The sequence below is a fragment of the Cottoperca gobio genome, chromosome 9 (genome assembly GCF_900634415.1).
Source record: "Cottoperca gobio chromosome 9, fCotGob3.1, whole genome shotgun sequence".
Taxonomy (NCBI): Eukaryota; Metazoa; Chordata; class Actinopteri; order Perciformes; family Bovichtidae; genus Cottoperca; species Cottoperca gobio.
Window position 1 is genome coordinate 5061117 of NC_041363.1, and position 21560 is coordinate 5082676.

Genomic DNA, 21560 nt, shown 5'->3' on the forward strand with positions numbered 1-21560 from the left:
AAGAAAAGAAGTTACTCGATAATCCTGATGGTGCTTATTCTGTAATGTTATCTATGAACCATTAGGTCCCTGTGTTGGTTCTGTTTATGATTATAATGTGTGAATATGTCTCCCATCAGTGGGTCCTTCAATCAGTCCAGGCTCCTTCAATGTGACAGTGACCGCAGGGATCAGAGCTGTGCTGAGCTGTGAGACGACAGGCGTACCCCCGCCTGAAGTGTCCTGGAAGAGGAATGGCACTCCGCTCGACATCAGCCAGCAGCCTGGTGCATACAGGTACGGCCTTTGAATACGCAACATGCGTACATTACAAATCACACTGGCCATTAAAAGCGGACCTAACTGTGCTGTTCTGTCCAGGTTACTGTCCTCTGGGTCGCTGGTTCTTTTGACACCGTCCAATGACGATGAAGGTTACTTCGAGTGCACTGCTGTCAATGATGTTGGGGAGGAGCGCAGGGTCATTGAGGTCATCCTGAGAGGTATTGATTTTCAGTTCTGTACAACGAGCAGACAGTAAGAGACTCATTTCGGACGATTGAATTGATGAATTTGCTCTTTTAGTCCCACCGTCTATTGAAGACGACGTCACGTCAGTCACGGCTGTGAAAATGTCTCCTGTGGTGCTGCCTTGTCACGTACAAGGACGCCCTCAGCCCACTGTCACCTGGACCAAGGGTGGAGTCAAACTGGGCGTCAGAGGAGGAAGTTATCGTGTCCTGCCCACTGGTACGACAACACGTCTAAAGGCTCTTCGTCTTATTAAATATTATGGTTCTACTGCCACAGGGCAAGGGATATGTATTTGCTCTTGAAATGTGACGTTAAACGATGTATCGCTGTACTCATTTCAACGCAGGAGTGTTGGAAATAACTGCCGCTGTGCCAAGCCACGCTGGCAGGTACACGTGCTCAGCCCGCAACCCAGCTGGGGTGGCTCACAAACACATCTCGCTCTCTGTGCAAGGTAGGCCGTCAGACTGGCTCCATGTTGCTGTGGAAATACCTGTTGTCAAAACATGTAAACAGTATATAAATATGTTCTCCTATGAATTTAGAGCCCCCAGAGATCAGGCCAATGGCGGAGGAAGTACAAGTGGTGTTGCATCATGGGACTGTTCTGCCCTGTGAGGTTCATGGCTTCCCCAGACCGTCCATCACCTGGCAAAGAGAGGGAGTTCCCATCGCAACAGGTAGTGAGATATAAAACACAAGCAAACACTTCTTTAATGCACGGTATAGATGCATGTATCCGTCACATTCATGGAAAAAATACATATGGAAGCCTCCTGTAGTTTGTAATGTGATGTGACTGTATTGTTGGATTACAGGTCACAGGCTTGCTTTGCTCTCTAGTGGAGCTCTGAAGTTTTCTCGCGTCACGCTTGGCGATGCGGGGACCTACCAGTGCCTGGCAAAGAGTGAAGCAGGCGTAGCTGTGGGCAGGACCAAGCTAGTCCTTCAAGGTAGCTTTAAATCTCACAGATGGGAAGAAAATGCTGGTTTAAAATATGGTCAAACTGGTTACCCCTAATCCCCCCCAAAAATACCTATTTTGTACAGTTATAAATGAATTTGTGTTGGTGTGTTGTGTCTCCAGTCCCACCCGTGCTGAGTGTGCCTCGTGTGGAGTACACTGTAGTGCTAGGCCAGCCGGTCAGTCTGGAGTGTGTGGCTGACGGGCAGCCCCAACCTGAAGTTGCTTGGCATAAAGAGAGGAGGCCTGTGGTTGACGGTGCTCATATACATATCTTTGCCAATGGAACTTTGGCCATTATTTCTACCCAGCGCAGTGACGCAGGCCTGTACACATGTACTGCCAAAAATCTCGCCGGCAGAGCCAGCCATGACATGTGGCTAATTATACAAGGTGAGTTAGGAGTGGCATTTCATATCATGTAGAGACGGACTATAGCAGCTTTTTGTTTAATAGCTATATTAATGAAAAATGTGTTGCCTTTCAGTCCCGCCAATGATTCCTCCTGCACAGACAGACCTGTCAGTCATTCAAGGATTCCAGGCGCTGCTGCCCTGTGCCGCTCAGGGGTCACCAGAGCCCAAAGTGACGTGGGAGAAGGATGGTGGCACGGTGCCCAAGCTTCCAGGCAAATTCACTGTCCTGCGATCAGGAGAGTTAATCATCGAGAGGGCTGAGGTGAGCAACCCTTATTCTGATCCACATCTCAGTGTAGCTCTGCGCATACAAATCAGTTCTGATTTGCTTCCTTCTCACAGCCAGGGGATGCTGGTGTGTTTACATGCGTAGCCACCAACGCAGCCGGCTCTGCGAGACAAGACATCCGCCTGTCCATCAACAGGAGGCCTGCCTTCAAGGAGCTGCCAGGTGATGTCACCCTGAACAAAGGGCAGAGTCTGGCCTTGTCCTGTCACGCTCTGGGAACACCTTCTCCTGTCATCTCCTGGACTGTCAACAACAGTCCTTACACAGGTATTCTCTTCCTTTACAGTTTGAGCTGCACAGCACTTTAATACCGTCAAAGTATTAAACTGCCAGTGTGACAAAAATCACTTCAAGATGGCAGGTTCTGTCCATCACAGTAACATAAAAACAAAAAGCAATAAAGCCACTAATGCAGTGCGAGAAGAAGAATTGAACCATGTTATGACCTGATTGATTACACATGTTCCAGGTGCCACTGTAGACGAGGCTGGCAGGAGCTCTGTGATCATTGACAATGTGACTATGAGTGAAGCGGGGACCTACGTGTGCATAGCAGAAAACAGTGTGGGCTCCATCCGAGCGCTCTCATTCGTCCGCATCAGAGGTGAGCTTCCTGTCGAGGGGTTCGGCTCCCCCGTCAGACACTGATATCGCCTCGATGATCTTGTAAATGTGTGCCGTGTGCCTCCAGAGCCTCCGGTGTTGAAGGGTGAAGCCCACATGTCTCAGACGGTCGTCCAGGGTGGCTCTGCTGTGCTCGACTGTCCAGTCCACGGAGAGCCCAGCCCGGTCCTCCGCTGGCTCTTGGATGGAAAACCGTTGCTCCGCTCCATCCGAATGCAAGCGCTCCACAACGGATCCTTGGTCATTTACAGCATCACTGTAAATACAGTTTCCTTTTATGTTTTGTTCTTTCTTTTCTCCAAGTTTTGTTAAACTAAGTTTGAAGGATTTAAGCGCCCTTGAGCAAACGACATAAATCAATAAATGTTTCATGGCTTGGAGAACAATGTAGCGGTAGTCATCCTCTCCAAGCTTCATCTGCAGGGTGGAGGAACAGTGTGCGACTGTCCTGCAGCGTCCTGTTCCCTCCTAAATCAGATTCAGCTCCGTCAGAAAGGCTAACAGCATTAGCTACAGAGGGAGGAGATGAACAGAGAGCTGGATGTTCTCAGACTCGGCTGCTCTTTCCTCGGCCTGTAACCTTGTTAGCTCTCTAACTCCTGTCGTAATTGCACAGCCTGCAGTGGAGACTTTCTCACAGACAGATGACTGTCCTTCCCACGCAGCACTATAATGGGAAATTTCCTCTCTGTGGCCCAATAATATCTTATTATGACAAAGATTTCAATGGAATAGTCTCAACTGCCCGGTATAAAATGTCAGCTTTCTTTCGACATAAAACTATATGTGATCTAAGACACAGTTTTATCCTGGAGGGAAATTGTTCCTCAGAGTACCAATTAAGCCAAACTGTCCTCCTCCACCTGTTTGATCTACAGGCTGCGGATGAAGGGGAGTACCAGTGTGTGGCTGAGAGTGAAGCTGGAACAGCTGAGAGGACCATCGCTCTCAAGGTTCAGAGTGAGTTCTCTGCTTACAATTACACACACACAAGATATGAAATGACAAAATATACACTCAAATACACAATCAGCACATTTCAACTAGTTTCAATTCACTTCAATTGTCAAATATTGGCTTCATTTAACGTATTGCATATTCCATCGTGTCTCGTATTGTTTCCCAACCTTCAGGAAAACCTTTCTTCAAGCTCGTTGGTTGTTACTTTAACAATCCAGACTCAAAACTGTACCGTCTTCTCCTCTTCTCTCTCTAAAACAGTCAACGGAGGCTACTCCAACTGGGAGGAATGGGGTCCATGTACCAGCACCTGTGGACAAGGCATCCAAGAGCGAATCAGATTATGCAACAACCCAGAAGCAGCCAACGGCGGCCGATCATGCAGCGGTCCCAGTATCGACTCCAGAACATGCCTAGCTGGTCTCTGCCCAGGTCTGAATTAAGTTCTGTTTGTTCTCCTTCAGTTTAGACAAGTAGCTGATATTTTCTTCATTTATTGCTTCGGTTTCATAACTTATTAAGGAGAACTTGTCGTATATTGATCCAGATGTTGTTTGTTGCAGTGTGCACACATCAAAAGGTATCATTTAATGTACACGTATCAGCCCAAAGTCTGAAATCATTGTGAATAATATCAAATTAATCAAGTGCATGTTTGTTTGGTGATGAAAGGAGAGTCTCCTCGCAAGACCAGAGGCAGCCTGATAGGCATGGTGAACGAGCGAGAGTTTGGGATTTCCTACCTGGAGGCCAACATTACAGACAATGAGGAAGACGGGAGCAGCACTCTGCAGGGACGCCTGGACAACATCCCTCCCAGTGTGGGTGAGTGACGCTCAACATATCCCCTGTTTTCATCTCAGATGTCTGAAGAGACGGGTCTCTGAATCATTCCACTGCTCGCTGCTGCACAACAGTTTAGTGTATAAACAACATTCGGCTTAAATGTGCACAGTTGGATGTCGCAAGCTTTTAAAAGAAAGGAAACATAGATGATGCAACTGATCTATCTTTAAAATAAAATTTATTTTCCTTAAAAACTAAAATGTTTTTAATGAGCCACAGTTTCAGGGAGAAGCTGAGCGAAGTATGTTCTGTTCTTTGTGACTCTGGAGAGCTAATTCTGTGGATTTGATCCTCATCCTGTGTAGACAGTATGTACTGTATTTCAGTGGTTCTGTAAGACGCCAAGAGCTGATGCTGTTTCGTTGTAGGTCCCTTGTTGCGGGTGCTGGTGTCTGCATTTGCTCCCATCTACTGGACCACTGTGCGGCAGAGCGGAGCGGCCAGAAACGGCTACTCGCTCACTCAGGGGCAGTTCAGACAGGAGTCTCAGCTGGAGTTTGACACTGGTAAGTTCTGCCCCAGATCAGTTGTACGTGTCAATGATAAGTGTTAGCCACTGAATATATCAAGTTTTTATTTTTATTTTAGGCAATTTATATTCCACAAAAGGTTTTGTGAGCTTGGCCAGTCATTTAAAATCATGTTGTTGTGTATTTTACACAACAACCAGCAGATGGCGCCACTCACATCCACTGACATTCCTGAGTTTACCTTTTAATTCTAAACAGTTTCACCATGCTGCTTTGTGCTTGTAAATGCTGTAGTGTTTGTTTTTTTAAATCTCTTTTTAAACAGGGGAGATCCTTCGTTTGACCCATGTCGCCAGAGGTCTGGATTCAGAGGGAGTTTTATTAATTGACTTCGTAATTAACGGATTTGTGCCTCCTTCATTATCGACATCTCATCTGAGCCTACAAGTGCGTTCACTGCTGTCAATGCGACGTTTGTTGACAGACCTTCAAAACATTTCACCAGAGAATTTGTTGACATTCTTAAGTTTCTCTTCCGCTTCTCTAAACAGGCATTTCTATTGTGTCCCGCAGGAGTTTGATGAGTCATATGTGCAGACGGGCCCAGGGCAGCTGTACTCGTGGTCATCGCAAACCCACCAGAGAGGGGGAAACCCCCTGGTGCTGCGCTGTAATCACACCATTATTTATGAGGGCCAGGAGGAGCGCCGGGGCCCTCTGCTCCAGCTGCTCAAGGTCTCCGGGATGAACAGCGTCTACAACATGTTGACTCTCACGTTGGACTTCCACATCACTGCCAGCCTCCTCACACCAGGTCTCGGAGGAGGGGGGGTGGGGGGGGGATTACAATGACTTAAAACTTCACAAACATCACATGAAATACTGAATCTGAACGTTGAAACAGCTATGAAGTAAACTTTTCTGTTTGCAGACGGTTATGAAGACACATGCCCTAAAGGTTTCAACCTTGACACGGCCTCCTACTGCGCTGGTATGCTGCTTTCCTTTTCCTCATTTATATTCCAACATTTGTCACTTGTACCAGTTGTTTTATTTTTACATTATGATCCAATGTGTCCGTTTTAGATGAGGATGAGTGTGCGCTGCAGTCCCCCTGCTCTCACTCGTGTAACAACATCATGGGAGGCTTTTCCTGTGCCTGTCCCTCTGGCTTCACCATCTCTACGGAGACCAACACATGCCAAGGTGAGACAGAAGAATCTTTTTCATGTAGGTATTTTATAAAACATAAAACATACAACATATAAACACACAGGGACGGGGCCCTTGTGTGTGCGTCATCACCCTTGGACTTGCAGAGCGGGGTATGAAGAGCATGTGGTCTTATACTTGTGTCTCACTTCCTCCCAGATATTGATGAGTGTTCCCAGGGCTCACACATGTGCCACTACAACCAGCAGTGTGTCAACACAGTGGGCACATATCGCTGCCAGGCCAAGTGTGGACCAGGGTTTAAGCCCAGCATCACAGGAACCAGCTGTGAAGGCAAGTCACTGTTAATCCTGTATGCACATAACAACTTATCTTCTACTGTAGTTGTTGTACACATTCCCCTTTATTATTTTTGTTTTTAATCCAATTATATGTGTTCCTGCAATAATCCATGAGGACACATCTAATGTCTTACCATACACCTTCTGATACAGTGTTTGGGATGTCTGCAGCAGATTCATGAAAGCCATATGTGTCAATTGTGTGTTTCAGATGTGGATGAGTGCCAAGAGTCTGCTCTCTCCCCGTGTCAGCATCAGTGTCTTAATACTTTGGGTTCCTACCGCTGCATCTGTCACCCTGGATACCAGCTGTCGGGACACGGCTGCATCGGTCAGTCGCCTAAACTTGGACTCCCACGTCATATTAGGAGCTTAGAAAAGTCATGGCAATTCAATAATAACTGTAAAATGTAAACCAGGGGTGTTGACGACAACCGTGATATTTAAAAAGTGAGATATTGATATCGTGTTAATAGTATGCGTATGATAATTTCTATGCAATTGTGCAAAACAACAAGTAAAAGGATGACATTTAGATTTATTTATGGTTTAAACTGACTGACAAAATGTGTGACGGTGGTGAAAAAAGAGAGTATTGGTAACAGATCTGTTTCCACAGACATCAATGAGTGCATGAGGAACGTCTGCCCGGCTCACAAGGAGTGCCGTAACACAGAGGGAGGGTACCAGTGTTTCGACAGCTGCCCAGCTGGAATGACCAAATCAGAGAATGGAGCCTGCATGGGTTAGTAGCATCACACTTTATGTTGTTATCTACTCTGTGTAGCTGCTAAATGTTGCATTACATCATGACTCTGTTGAAGACAACACCTGAGAGGAAACCTTGGACTATGAACCTCTGACAGCTGCCAAATAATGTGCTCTTGTCCGCATTAGTATAATCAGTGGAAGCTTCTGCAGATTTTACGGGATCGCTTTAGGGCTCTGCACAGCTAGAGGTCGCCGCTTGTCCTTCAAGAAAAAAGCTAAAGCGCTTTTTTAAAAAGTCTCATAATTGTTACTCAGTGAAAACCTTTGACTGAAGAAACAAAGATCCTCTTTATGACAGGATGCAACACAGTTTATGATGGTGCCGTCATTACTTTAAGAAACTCTTACCACTAGGAGATAGAGGCAAATGTAATTGTGGGATTTGTGCATATGTTTCAGATGTAGACGAGTGCCAGGATGGAAGTCACATGTGTCGCTACACTCAGATCTGTCAGAACACGATCGGAGGTTACGGCTGTGCGTGTCCCAGAGGTTACCGATCCCAGGGAGTAGGCCTGCCGTGTCTGGGTACGACAGCTGCTGCGTCTGTTTTACGACACAACTCAGACACGCGCACATGAGCATTTACTAGAGCCCTGTTCTACCTTTCAGACATTGACGAGTGCCAGCAGACGCCAAACCCCTGTGCCTACCAGTGTCGCAATGTGCCAGGCAGCTTTAGGTGCCAGTGTCCTCCTGGTACTGTGCTGCTTGGAGACGGGCGCTCCTGTGCGGGGCTGCAGAGGGGGCAGACCTTCACCAACGGCACCAGAGTCAGGGCAAGACTCCGCCCACAGCTGGTGTCTGCTCTCGGCAGGCCAATCCTGTCCCGTGCCCACGGAGTGTCTCGCATCACCAGGCAGAGCTGCCCTCTGGGCTACACCAACAGAGACGGCACATGTGTTGGTGAGCGCGCATAAACACCATCCAATACAAGATTGTTTTAAATGAAGTCCACATCACACTTGTCTTGTCAACCTCTTGATTGGCACATTTCACGTTACTCTCTGCACAGATGTAGACGAGTGTCTGCTCAGAAAGCCGTGCCAACACGAGTGCAGAAACACCATTGGCAGTTTCCAGTGCATGTGTCCCCCTGGTTACCAGCTCTTACCCAATGGCAAGAACTGCAAAGGTAAGAGTTTCATTCAACTGTAACTGGAGCCTTCTTCCTCCCTGAACCGATCACAGCTAACCCCCCTTCCTCTACCTCTAGACATCGATGAATGTGTGGAACAAGGCATCCAATGTGGACACAATCAGATGTGTTTTAATACTCGAGGAGGATACCAGTGCCTGGACACACCCTGCCCTGCATCCTATCAGAGTGGACGAAGCCCCGGGTAAATGACACGACTAATTCTTGCATTCAGACTGTAGATATTTATTTCTTTAAATAAAATGTTTTATGGCTCATGTGTGAGTGACACTTTCCTGTTGACCTTTGTAAAGGACGTGCTACAGACCCTGCTCTCTGGACTGCGCTACAGGAGGCTCTACTCTGCTCCTGCAGTACAAGATGCTCACTCTCCCCTCCGGCATTCCCGCCAACCACAACGTCGTACGACTGTCGGCTTTCTCAGAGTCAGGCGTCCTGCAAGAGCGAACATCTTTTACCGTGCTGGAGCAGGAATCGGTGACGGGTGCGATGGGCCGGGTGTTTGGCATCAGAGACGAGGCGGGCAGGGGGATCATCTTCACCCTGCGCGCTCTGAGCAGACCGGGACTAGTGCGCCTCAAGGTGCAGGCCACCACCATCTCGCTGCAGGGCCGCATTACCTACCAGAGCATCTTTATCATCTACGTCTCCATCTCGACATACCCCTACTGAGCCTCTGTGCTGCTTTAGAGATGACTCCGCCTCCCACTGGCCTCTGGGTGCCTCTTACCCGTAAGGCAATTCCCCCCAAAACCCTGTGCCTCGGACACATTAGGCCATGCAAAGAAGCTCTAACATATGAGAGAAGGTGGACATGGTCCGTCAGTGGATCTCATGAAGATGTGTACCCCCACCTGTGACTGAAATGTCAGTGGAAAAGACCCTTTAAAAAAAATAATGTGTTCACCAGGCTCTGTTGAATTAATTATAGAGCAGAAGAAATATGAACTGACTTGCTGGATGAACATTTTGTTCATTTATTAACTATTTAATTCTAATCATATCTGAAAATGCAGCATGGAAATCTTTTTTTATGTCAACCAAGCACTGAAGTTATTTAGTATCCACCAGGAACTTTTCTTTACTGTTTACTTTACGATGTTATTATAGTTCTGAGACACATTTATTGTCAAATGAAACTATGTCTGCAGCCCGCAATATAAGTCTTTCAACGGTTATGAAATTGTACAATTTTCCCCCTATTTTAATTTATTTCAGTCATTACATCACTGGTTCAAACCACCTCCAGTCCCAGAAGAGTTGAATTAATAAAGATCTACTTCAGGGTTCCTACAACTTCAAACAAGTTAGATTTAGTGCATTTTTTTATGTCCTTTTGGGACGATGGAGGGTCCTTTTTAAATACCAATTAAGGCCTTATTATAAATGAATTAAATGCGTTTAAGGCTCCGCAGCCTGGTGACAACCCTTCCCTGGCACATTGTAACAGTGGCTTGTAGTTATCTCGCTTGCGACATTGTTTCATGTATCGTATGTGTTTTTTGTACTCTTTTATAACATTTTTTTTATCACGTGAAAAAGTTCAAAGGTGCTAATCTGAATGTACTTGAGTGTTTTTAAATACTCACCACAGAGTTGGACTGCAGTGTGAGAAATGAAGTTAACTTTGAACCATAAAATTCCCACAATTGCAGTAAAAATGTTTCCCTGTTGCTGTAAATGAGTGTAAAAAATAAAATGGACAACACTTGTTATTGTCTGTTATTACCAAACTGTAGCCTCGGTCAGTCTTTGTAAAATGTTTAGGACGTACAATGGGGATGTGACTGCAAACAGTGTATTATTAACCCAGGGTGGCGCTACGGTGATGTATGAGAACAGATGACAATCTGACCTTCAGATCCTGGAAATAATCTTTTTCCTACTCTGTTCTGAGAATGCAGAAGTTAAATGATGCTCTTCGTAGGAAAATGTGTCAAATTATATCCAAATATTGCCCAAATTCAAAGTTCATAGAGGACGTCTGATCTCGTGATGTGTTTTTAAATCAACGATATTCTACACAGATACCCCGACCCAGGGACCCAGGGAGTGACATTACTCATTGACTTTTCCTCACATCTGTAGTAAATCTCCTCAGGTAATACCTCCGCTGCTCAGTAGATGGAGCAGACTTGAGGTTGTTCTCAACATGTTGAAGCTGAGTGTAAGATCAACTGTTGGGCCCTCAGTGCTTTGTTGTTGCTCTCTGAGCTGTCATCACTGTCATATGTTGAGCTGCTGGTTGTAATAACACTGAGAAGATTCATCTCTACAGGAGGGAATTTCAACATTATCAACATGTTTCCTGACTTTTCCCCGAGATACACACCGTTGTATGGGATCAGCTTCTTTTAGATGTGACTGATACGTTTGTGGAGCTCGTGCAGTGTGGCGTCTGTCATTTAGAACTATTTCTTTAGCTGTTCATTTCCCTGAAGTGACTAATAGTGAAGGTCATGGAAAGCTGACCTGAGCGGAGCTGAGGGGGTGTGTTTGTTGATGCTCCAGCGTTGTGTGTGTGTGTGTGTGTGGGGGGAGGGGGGGGGGGGGAGGTTGCCTGCAGTTGTTTTGATTTTTGAGGTTTCTGTGATGTGGTCATTAGCTTCGCCTGGATGTTAGGAATTACGAGTGATTGTGAAAGAGCAGTTTATGTACTGTGTGTGGCTTTAATGCTGTACGTGCGTCAGCTAACCTAGTTTTTACTCACTTTAGAAAAACTCAATATCAATCAAACTACACCACAACCAAATTATTATAATCATGAAACACAAATGTCTGCAGTCCAACTGGGCCCTTAAGTTTAAGTCTTCCATGTAAGTAACAAACACGGAAAGAATTCCTGAGCTACTTCCTGATAACTGTAATTATTTTTGACGATGCTACATGTGAAGCTAATTAAAACAATCGTGCTACGTCTTCAATATGTTTAAACCATGTGCATTAACTACAGCAGCAGTGCCAATATAACTTTAACGGGTACATGTGAATAGAACAAGCAGAGGGTCCAAATAATTAACAATAGCATTTTAAAAAGGAAAAAGAAAGGAGAATTACTTCCTGAGAGAAACAGCAGGTCATTCATTAAGGCTTCATAAAGCTTCACACATTCCCTGTAACACACGTAAGTGCACTGAGAGGCAGACTGGAGGCACTTTCCTCTTTTCTATAAAACACAAGTATTAGTGGATGTTAGTGCTTAAGGCTGAGAGATGGCTACCAGTACCATCTCCCCTACTGCTTTACACAGTCAGGATGTCAGGGAGAAATGGGGACTCACTGTGCTCCACTCACTAATGAGCAAAACACTGCTGCCTATTAGTAGGTATCAGCAATGGAGCTCATAGCGTAACCATTATTCCCAAATTCAAACAAAAGAATTCTTCAAGTTAAAGTCTTGTCAAACATTTCATAGATTCTGCCTAAGCTCTAACCTGTCTGATCGTACATTATGAATGGGCGTATTAGCTCCTTTCAGCTCGTTGTTTTAGTTTTTACGGCGACTTAACCGTTTTGGTTGAGTCTCGCAGCTCTCACCAGCGTTGTATCCAGATTCAGGGAGCTCTTATAAACATACCTGTCCGGCTCCATGACCGCAGAGAGACAAACTAAATGACTAACTGGTGAACGTGAAGCATTCAGGAGTTAGTGAAAACCAAAACAGGACTTACATGGATGTGTGAATAGGCAACTGTTTGCTAAAACTTTCACCAAATGGTCAGAAAATCAGTTAATGCAGCTTCAAATGTTGATCATTCATCAAATAATAAACGTGGCAATCAATGTGCAATGTAGCATGTTGCTGTTGAGCGTTTTGAATTTGGGTTGTGGGGCTTTTTAAATCATTGTGTCGCTTTTCCTATGTCTGCTGTCAAAGAACAGATGCCAAATTACAATATGACTGAACATGAGGTCAGTTTCTGTTGGATTCAGACATTTGTCACAAACTTGTTTTGTTTTCATCTGGAATCCAAACCAGAACATGAGTAATGTCCCAGCTTCAGACTGTCTGTAACTAAGTGTGGGGAGATCCAGTAATACTATGATGTGGTGAACTAATGGTAAAAGTGAAGAGGAGGATGTGGAGAGCTTGTCAAGGACACTGTGTTTCACCAAAATACTGAGTACAGATTGTGTTTTACTTCATTTACAGATCATTAAAAATGTCTGATTCAAGTGCAGTTTTGGTTCTTTGAAGTTAAAGTGAGCTTTGAGTACTTACTGAACAATCGCAGGTCCAACTCCTTTAAAAGTCCCATCTATGTGTGCTGCTGCGAGCCTGAGCCCGGCCTCCGTATTCTCAAGGTCGCCCTGATGCCAGAGATGCAAATGTAATGAGGTTGCACACTGCAGTGACGTGTGTGTGAATATAAAGATGTTGGCAACATGTTTTAAATCCATTAATACAATTTTCACACTTTGTCAACATAGTAAGTGTGGAAACAAATCCATGAATCTGAAGTATATTCTCCAGATTGCATATTAAGCTTCACTTGGCTGTAAACGTGATAATCAACATGTGTACCCCGAGCATCACCCCATGCCCTGCTGGAAATACTGTGTGCACAGATGAAAAGGATGCAATGGTAATATTTACTTGTCGCCATGGCAGCAGTTCAATATATAACAATGTTTAAAACATCTGCCAGAGAAATAGTAATAGTAATAGTAAGTGAAATAATGCAGACATGGCACACAAATGAGGTACTTTGTGATAAAAAAGGTTGTTTATGATGCATGTGCGGCGATTTTTCAACGTTGTGTTCTGCGTAGCAATATTTTATCTGACTGTGTTGTTAAAGCTGAGGCGGATATCTGGGGCAGAAGTGTCAGAGTATGCATGAGCTCATGGAGATATGCATTACCAATATGAAATACTGCTTAAATGAATGAATCAATGCTATCACCTCTCCCAGTGGAGCAATAAAAAACAAAACAAGCTCACTGTGTGGTATACTCCTTGACATCATTCTCTTCGGCCAGCTTGACGTTATTTCCTGCACACGTCAGGAAACAGCTTGCCAAGAACATCAATGAGTTTTGGACCAGTGTTTACCTTTTACAGGCCTGTGTAAGACTTCATATGGCATATGTCTGTAGAATATGGAGCCAATGATATCATGACTAACTGTTGCTGGGACAGTCCCGCTCTGCCAACCACCCACAATGCTCCCTCCCTCTAATAATTGCAGAAAAGACACCGGCCTGCCGATATCTGGGACACCACTTTCATGTGTTCTAAACATGTTGGCTGGAATGTAGCTGTTGTGTGAGTGCTTGACTTTTAATGTAGGCCAGACGCTGACTTCATCGCCACAACGCTTACCGCAGTAGTTCCATCCATCCTGCTTCCCAAACCGCCAGCCAAGCCCCGCTTCCTACCATTAATCAATGAGACTGCATGGGGTGAGGGGGGGGCTTGTATCAAATCCTAACATTTTGTAGCTACGGATGGAAAGAGGTAAAAAAGACGACTACATGAGAGTCTGCACAGTTCTTTGGTGGCTTTCCATGCAAAGTCTCGAAGCTACCGTTTTGGGGTCGATTCTGCCCAGGAATTACAGCACAACTACAGACGCCAGATTTTCGAAGCAAATTTACTTTCCAGGCTCAAACGGATGCACAAGTATCATTTAAGCATAAAACTAGAATTCCCACCTCTGGGTTGCATGCCTCCGCCAACCGTTTACAGTTTGCATCCGTGTCTGTCCAAAATGTCATCTCTTCATCGTTTTATCCTTTTAAGATGTTTTGGTACAATTGTCAGAATTAGCATGTATGGATCCAAGATTGTATCAGTTTATCCTTGAGGATAATGTCCTCCAGACGTTCCTGAGATATCACATTCACGAGAATGATATGGACGGATGGACAATAAGGAAATATAATGGTCACAGCTGCAGCCGGCGCGGAGACATAAGAATGTCGTTGTAGAGAATGTCATAACAAATCATGTGCCATAAAAAAAGTTATTGTATAAAAGCCAAAAGAATCATAGTATAATATGGCATAAAAATACCATAAAAAAAGAATGTATAATAAGCCTTTAAAAGGTAAAAGTGCAGTATGTCATAAACAAAGTAATTAAAAGGCGCAGTAGTGTCATAAAAACGTCATAAAAAAAGAGTATATAGTGCTAAAAAGTCAAAGTGCGTTTGTGTAAGTTTAATTAAAAGGCACATAAAAAGTCATAGTTCAATACGTCATAAGCAAAGTAATTAAAAGGCACAGTATAGTATGTCATACAGTATGCCAGTAGTACAGAAGTACACTATATCATTATAAACAAGGAATTAAATGGCACATTATAGTGTCATAAAAAAAGTAAGTTTAGTATGTCATAAGACATTTCATTAAAAAGATATAGTATATCATGCTATCAAATGTTTTAACAAAAGTATGTTGTAAAAAGTGTCGTAGAAAGTGTCATAGTAAACAGGTATGTAGGTTGTCATAGAGAATAGAAAATGTGAAATAAATCAGTTCATAAGTCATTGTATAGTCATGAAAAAGTGTCATATATGCCGTAAGTCATAGTATAAAATGCCATGATCTAGTAAAACAGTCAAAGTATAGGTTCAGCGACCTTTACCTTTGACCACCAAATCTAAAAGTGGACGTTTGTGGCACATCTGGAGAAATTCGCTCCAGGCGTTCCTGAGGTACGTTCAGGAGAACAGTGCGGATGTTAGGTCCTGACCTTTGACCGTCAAAATCTAATCCGTTCATCCTTTAGTCAAAGAGGATGTTTGTGCCTTGTTCCTGGTACGGACGCACGTGCAGACGGAAACATAACACCTCCATTATAAGACAATGATAGCTCACAGTGGTTATATATTGGACTATGAATTAAGCTTGGATATATTACATTAAAGCTGCTATAAACAATAATTGTCTCACTCTCACTCAAAGCAAAAAGGTTAAGAGATAAGATAAAACTTTATTGTCCATTCGCACGAATATTCTTCTCACATTACCTGCATCCGAGCAACCAACGGAGCAACATAGAAACATCCTTCAGATCACCCTCCAACAATCAACAGCACACATAGTGGAGCAGTTAGCAGCTAAAGAGCCAGATGTATCCCCCAGGAGGAGTTGGAGAGCAGCAACCAGCTAAATGGAAAGTGAACATTGGACCTACTTAACCAAATGAAAGCTAATGATGCTCAGTGTCTGTTAGATGTGTAAATAAGTCACACATTTACCACATGGACATTTAAAGGTTACGCAATATGTCAGGGTTTATAGCTTCTCTTTGCTGCCCCCACATGACCAATACATCTCTTAAGGCAGGTCTGAATACATAATAAGCTCCTAATAATACGACTGTTGCATCAGCAACTCTGAAACATGCCCCTCCACCACCATGGTGACAAAGCAAGCAAGTTTTGCTGCCCCCTCAGGATATGTTGTGCCTGCTCCATTAGTGAGGCCAAAGCCTCCATTCTCCAGTTGTTCACTAATTACTCTGCTGAGATTTACTGCACTCTTGGACAGGTACTTGTCAATCCTGCACCAGTGATTACTCTCAGACACAACCCATGCTGTGCAGGACTGGTGGTAAAGAAGTACTTTCTCACGCCCAAGGTAGAGCACCTTAGGCTATCGACAAAAATACCACAGCGGCACACAGTGAGATACGTCTTTAATAGAATCGTCTGGTGAACTGTTGCTTCTGTATATTATTTCCCCTCAATTAAAACTACTCGGTAGGTTCTGTTACAGAAAAGTAAGGAATCCAATTATATCCAATTCTTGTACAAGCTGCTTTAAAAGAAGGTCAGGCCATGTCTGTTAAACAGGAACAAGAAGGAAAGCAACCCTAAACCACACTTGTGTTTCCTATTTTCAACCAGATGCCCCGCTGGCCCCTGTCTGTAATCACACAGTTGTAAAATGACTTTTAAAAGTTCAAGTTGTTCCTTTTGAGTGTTTTCCACAGCTGTTCCCCAATCTACAAGAGCTCTGCGTGACTAGTGTTTCTCAACTTCTAGATAAGCTTTAATACACAAAACACCTTTTATAAATCAAAAACCAGCAAGTCGCAACTGGCTGAGTGCAACACTTCACAGGCTTTCATTCGCAGGCCTGGAATGGGATGAGATGGAAATATCATGGTCATAAATAGTTTTGCAACGCAGAGGTAAAGAGAAAGCCAAAAACAGCGCAGCAACTGTCTTGATCCTCCCACACAGTAACTGAGGTCATGACTTTGAATGACCTTTTATGAAATGATTAGACTCTCATCATTAGGAGGCTACATTTTTCAATCCTTTAAGGCACATTTTTATATCTCCAAAAGTAACAACTAATAAAAACATGAGCAGTAACTGTAGCTAATCTAGGACATCTTCAAGAACTCTGCTTGAGCGGCAACAGTTGAAGCTGTAACTGGTTTTCCTGCCTTCCGATAAGAAGGCACAGATCATCAACAATTCTGTGAAGTGAACATTGCAGGGTGACATCACTGAAGACACCCCGTTTATATAATTGCAAACACAGAATTACCTCACAAGAAAAGAATGGGCCTTAATAGTGACACTAAAACGGTCCAATAAAGGCATGTTCTACCACTTCTAAGAGTCAGTAAATGCAGTATAGCTTTTAGCAGAAGACTTCTGGTTTCCATCCCACGCTATGAGCTCTGTTAGTCTTGGCAGAATCATAATTTTATCGCCTGTCCAACATTCACATTTTCTGCTTTGGCTCCATTTGACAGTTTATGAGTGTCTAGGATGTATTGGATCAGAGTTTTTCTTCCTGGAACTGAGAGCGCTGGTGGCTGACTTCCAGAGAGATGTGACCTCCAGCGGTGGGACCCCAGGAAATGGGGTGGTACATGGAGGGGCTGACAGCCATCCATCACAGCCAGCGCCCCGGGACACACTGCGGAGCGGCGACAGGGTGCTCTCTGGCTTTCCTCTCAGCACTGACCATTTCATGCTTCTATGAAATCCAATACACACTTATATTTAGCTTGTCCTCTCAACATTTTACAACACCGACAGGGCCAACAAAATGCCCACGACTTCAGTAGGAGACATAAAAGATTTTGTTTGTGAAATACTACAGCCCATAGCAACGACCTGTAGCCGCTCTGCCGGTTCTTTGTTGTTGCAAAAATAACACGTACTGGCAAACTTGGGCACCAGAGAGATGAAATACTAAAAAAGAATGATGGATGAAAGTCAGCTGTGGGTGATAAATCAAAACACTTGGGTAATGATGTTGGAATTTTATACTTTAAAGAACCAGTTTAAAGAACGAGCTCGTGCCTAGAACCTTTCATCCACTCTGTCATATAACAGGGTCAGCTCACCAGTTGTAAGCACCAGAATATCTGTTGAACAAACAGAGAAGCTCTCTGTTGCACGTGTGCACGCACAATGCATTTATCACTCTTGGGCAGAACAAGACTTTGCACGCTCACAGTTTAACCAGTCATCGTTGAGTAGCCACGGGAGCAGCTGAGGATCAAGCACCGAAGTGTATCACACCTCGACATTAGTGGATCGTTTGGCACGACACGCTGTTTGATCTACCAGACTATTCATGTGTACTGATAGAAACTTAAACTGTAATATTTGGGTCAGCGGCGTTCATCCAGAACAGCATTAATCACACATGGGCTGCAGTGTTGGTTCAGGGCTTAAATCATTGAGGGCAATGCAGTGGTATGTTCAGGGAGACATTAAGCACTGAGGCGGCAGGACCAGGCTCCGTTGTAATGATACATTGATAAACACAACCTTGTATAATTTCAGACAGCACAGCAGCGTTAACAACAACACTTATTTTATGAATAATAGATCCGTATTGTAAACTCGCAGCCAGGTCGGGTGTAAACTCTGCTATAAGAAAAGGGGGTATAAGATCCACCTCTGAGATATTTTTAATCACTAAGATGTATTTCTCCTTTTCTCTCTCTGTTTACAGAAAGCTACAGCATTCATGAACGTTTCTTCTTTCTATTTGCTGTTGGAGAATATATTATGTAACAGGACAAGTGTGAAGATTAACAACTACGCTGATGATCTAAGATAAATGTCCCTAATAACAGCAAACCCAGTACCTCTGATGGCATACTGCACATTTGTACTTGACGTCGTAGTAAATTGGAGGCTAGTCAATACATCCAAAGTAGTTTTTATTCAAAAGTCAAAGGATTATAAATGTTAGGTTTCTCTTAAAATGACATCAAGGTGACATCTTCACTGAAGATATGCAGTTTACTGTTGCGAAAGATGAGATAAACCAGCAGAAATTCACATTTGAGAAGCTGGAAACATTCAATTTAGAGCATTTATTTTGTTTAAAAGGTTACTTAAACAATTAATGCATTATGGATTAATAATAGATTACTGAGAACAAAACTAAAACTGAATGGCATTATATCCAAATAGATCAGCCCAAAGTGAAACTGCTATGTTTCACAAAGAATCGTGAAAACTTGCTGACTTAGGTCAGTCTGTAAAAGCTGAAACAGAAGTGTTTCAGCCAAGGCTCTCTGCACTATCCTCTACAAGTCTATGACTCAATTTCACTACACTAATTGCTTTTGCACTTTTGCAATGAAGGCTTCCCCGAAGCTGGTTCCTCTACAATCGTTTAATATTCAGCGTGGGTGTTGACACTTTGTTCTTTTACAAGCTCCATGCTGGTTGGAACTGAGTCTCAGCTCCAGTACGGCTGAGAGGGAAGAAATTCAAGCTGCTTTTCTGTATGTTTGAAGAAATGGAAAGTTTTAGGTGTAAGACTCCAAACAAACAGGTCAAGTACTCTGACCTGACTTTTACTCTACTCCCTGGGACATTCCTCCAAAATGACCTCATAGGCTTGGAAAGTAATAAAATCCGTCTCAGTGGAGATGGCTTTTCCATCAGCTCTCCCACTTTCACTGTTCAGGTCCGTAGTACAAACCTGCAGTCTGGGACCCCCTGTGGCAGCTTTAAGGATAGGGGGAACAGATTCTAACAATTTATACTACTAAGGTATAAACTCTTGACATATTGAGCTTAACTCCTGGTTATAGTCACTACGGTAGCTAAAAGGTTAGCTACGGCAGGCAACACATTTTGGGACACAGCAAAAGTGAACTTATCTGAAAACATTGAGGCTCGTATTAAAAGAACAGGAAGAATGAGAACACAGGAAACAATCTGAACAACAACACTTCCTACAAAATGCATTATGTTTCATTTAAATCCACGGCACAGAACAATATTGGGACCAGCCTCTGATTCATGCTATTAACAGACCACTGGAAACATTCGGCCCTTTTAAGCACTTTTATTGTCTGTATATCTTTGCAACCTACTGCAAGGGAAGCCACCAGCCAAAACTAATATATTTAAAGCATGGAACACTACTGTGCTTGTTCTTCTTGCTTTCTCTCAAACAAATAAACTATAAATTGTGTAACAATGTCAGTTTAACAAAATCATTTAGTGCCGGTTCCTTTATTCACACACTTGAGACACAATTTAAGATTGGAAAAAGGTATCATGTTGCATTTGGAACTTAAATACATTTTTGTATTGTAGGGTGGTGAGTTCAATACCAGGTGCTGACCCCTGAGCAAGGCACTTAACCCCGAGTTGACCCTGTTAGTTCACTGTAAGTCGCTCTTGATAAGAAAATGACAAATGTAAAACACTGTTCTTAACTTACAGAGCTTTAAACTGGCATTCAATCTTTTTATATACATTTTAATCCCACAGTGTCACTCAAATAATAATAATAATATAAATGTAATGTCTTTACAACAGACATGCAGTGGAGGGAGAAGTCTGGTTTTTTTTCAACCACAAGTGTTTATCTTCTGCCCACGAGTGTGTCTACAAAGCTTCCTTAGCAAGGTTTGCTTTGCTTTGCTTTGCACTGGTGGTGTCAGCACTTGGCGGTTCGCTTGTGGAAGAAGAAAGAAAAGGTGCGTGCAAAAATGAAGGAAACATTCAAATAGAAGAATGAAATCACAGAATAACTTGGCGGAAAAGTCATTCAAACAACTCTGTCGACTTCCTCGGACTCCAACTCGACATGCTGAACTAGTTTAACCGTCACTGATAGTGGCCATGTACGCAAGGCCGACGGTGCTGCACACAGTGGAAAAACTACAACCTTAAAAACTTGAACCGGGATTGAGAACATTTAATGAATCAGGTTACTGCAGAAAGCTGGCAATAACAAGTTATTTAAGTGCCTGTAAGTACACTGCACGGCAGCTATAATACATACAGTGGATAATAACATTTATGTCACAAAGGGGATATTCAGTCAGAGTAGGTCCAACATTACCTGTGTGATATAAAGACAGAAGCAGAGAGGATGCAGACTTTGTATTTCATCCAGAGTCAGTAAATTAGCAAAACTAGCGTTAAGCCTAATCGCACCGATAATAAACATCCAAGGTTGACATAATACTCCAACACACAGACTTTACATCATCTGGGAACGTTGACGGGACAGACGAGTGTAATAGTGTCTGGGCTCTTGCCTTTTAAATGGCAATGCTTCGCCTGGCCAATGGAAATAGCTGACTTAATATTGGCACAATTGTCAAGACTAAATATTGGCTCAAAGTTCATGGAAGCTATGACCAACAAACATTAGGTAACCGTGGTTCTTCTCTTTCAATTTAACGTATTTAGACAGAGACGTAACATAATACGTATTGCTCCGCATTTAAAATTATCTTCAAGGAAAAAGGTCACCAGCTATTTTTCGGTAATGGAGTAACCAAGTATATAACATACTATCTTCTTATTATCTATAAACAGGGCCGTAATCAAGTATGGCATCTACCATAAATAGCCGTGCAAGTGAGAGCTTAGGTTTGATTAACTGTCTGGAGCAATGCGCTGAACCTGTGCAGAACAATAAAGCTTTTGAGTGAATACTTTATTATCGAAGCAGGGGTACAAGAACAGGGCTCTCGGAAAAGAAACATGTCGCATTGCTCTGCAGGAACAGCTAATGGTATAAAGTTTTACTTATGAGACAATTCAATTGACAGGCTCCCTTTTGTTCCA

General features: G+C 43.3%; 1 protein-coding gene across 1 annotated transcript in view; it reads left to right on the plus strand.

Moving 5' to 3' along the window:
• Window positions 1-10224, plus strand: part of hmcn2 (hemicentin 2) — a 40929-nt gene extending 30705 nt beyond the window's left edge. The window contains 27 exon segments of the mRNA XM_029439320.1: window positions 120-276; window positions 361-482; window positions 565-729; window positions 860-967; window positions 1059-1193; window positions 1332-1466; window positions 1601-1870; window positions 1965-2155; window positions 2236-2449; window positions 2652-2786; window positions 2874-3064; window positions 3685-3766; window positions 4028-4198; window positions 4439-4591; window positions 4981-5118; window positions 5408-5529; window positions 5656-5896; window positions 6014-6073; window positions 6169-6288; window positions 6454-6588; window positions 6808-6927; window positions 7216-7341; window positions 7767-7895; window positions 7980-8273; window positions 8383-8502; window positions 8584-8710; window positions 8820-10224. Of these exon segments, the coding sequence (XP_029295180.1) occupies window positions 120-276; window positions 361-482; window positions 565-729; window positions 860-967; window positions 1059-1193; window positions 1332-1466; window positions 1601-1870; window positions 1965-2155; window positions 2236-2449; window positions 2652-2786; window positions 2874-3064; window positions 3685-3766; window positions 4028-4198; window positions 4439-4591; window positions 4981-5118; window positions 5408-5529; window positions 5656-5896; window positions 6014-6073; window positions 6169-6288; window positions 6454-6588; window positions 6808-6927; window positions 7216-7341; window positions 7767-7895; window positions 7980-8273; window positions 8383-8502; window positions 8584-8710; window positions 8820-9198 (4340 nt within the window). The 3' untranslated portion in view covers window positions 9199-10224.
• The last annotated feature ends 11336 nt before the right edge of the window (window positions 10225-21560 follow it).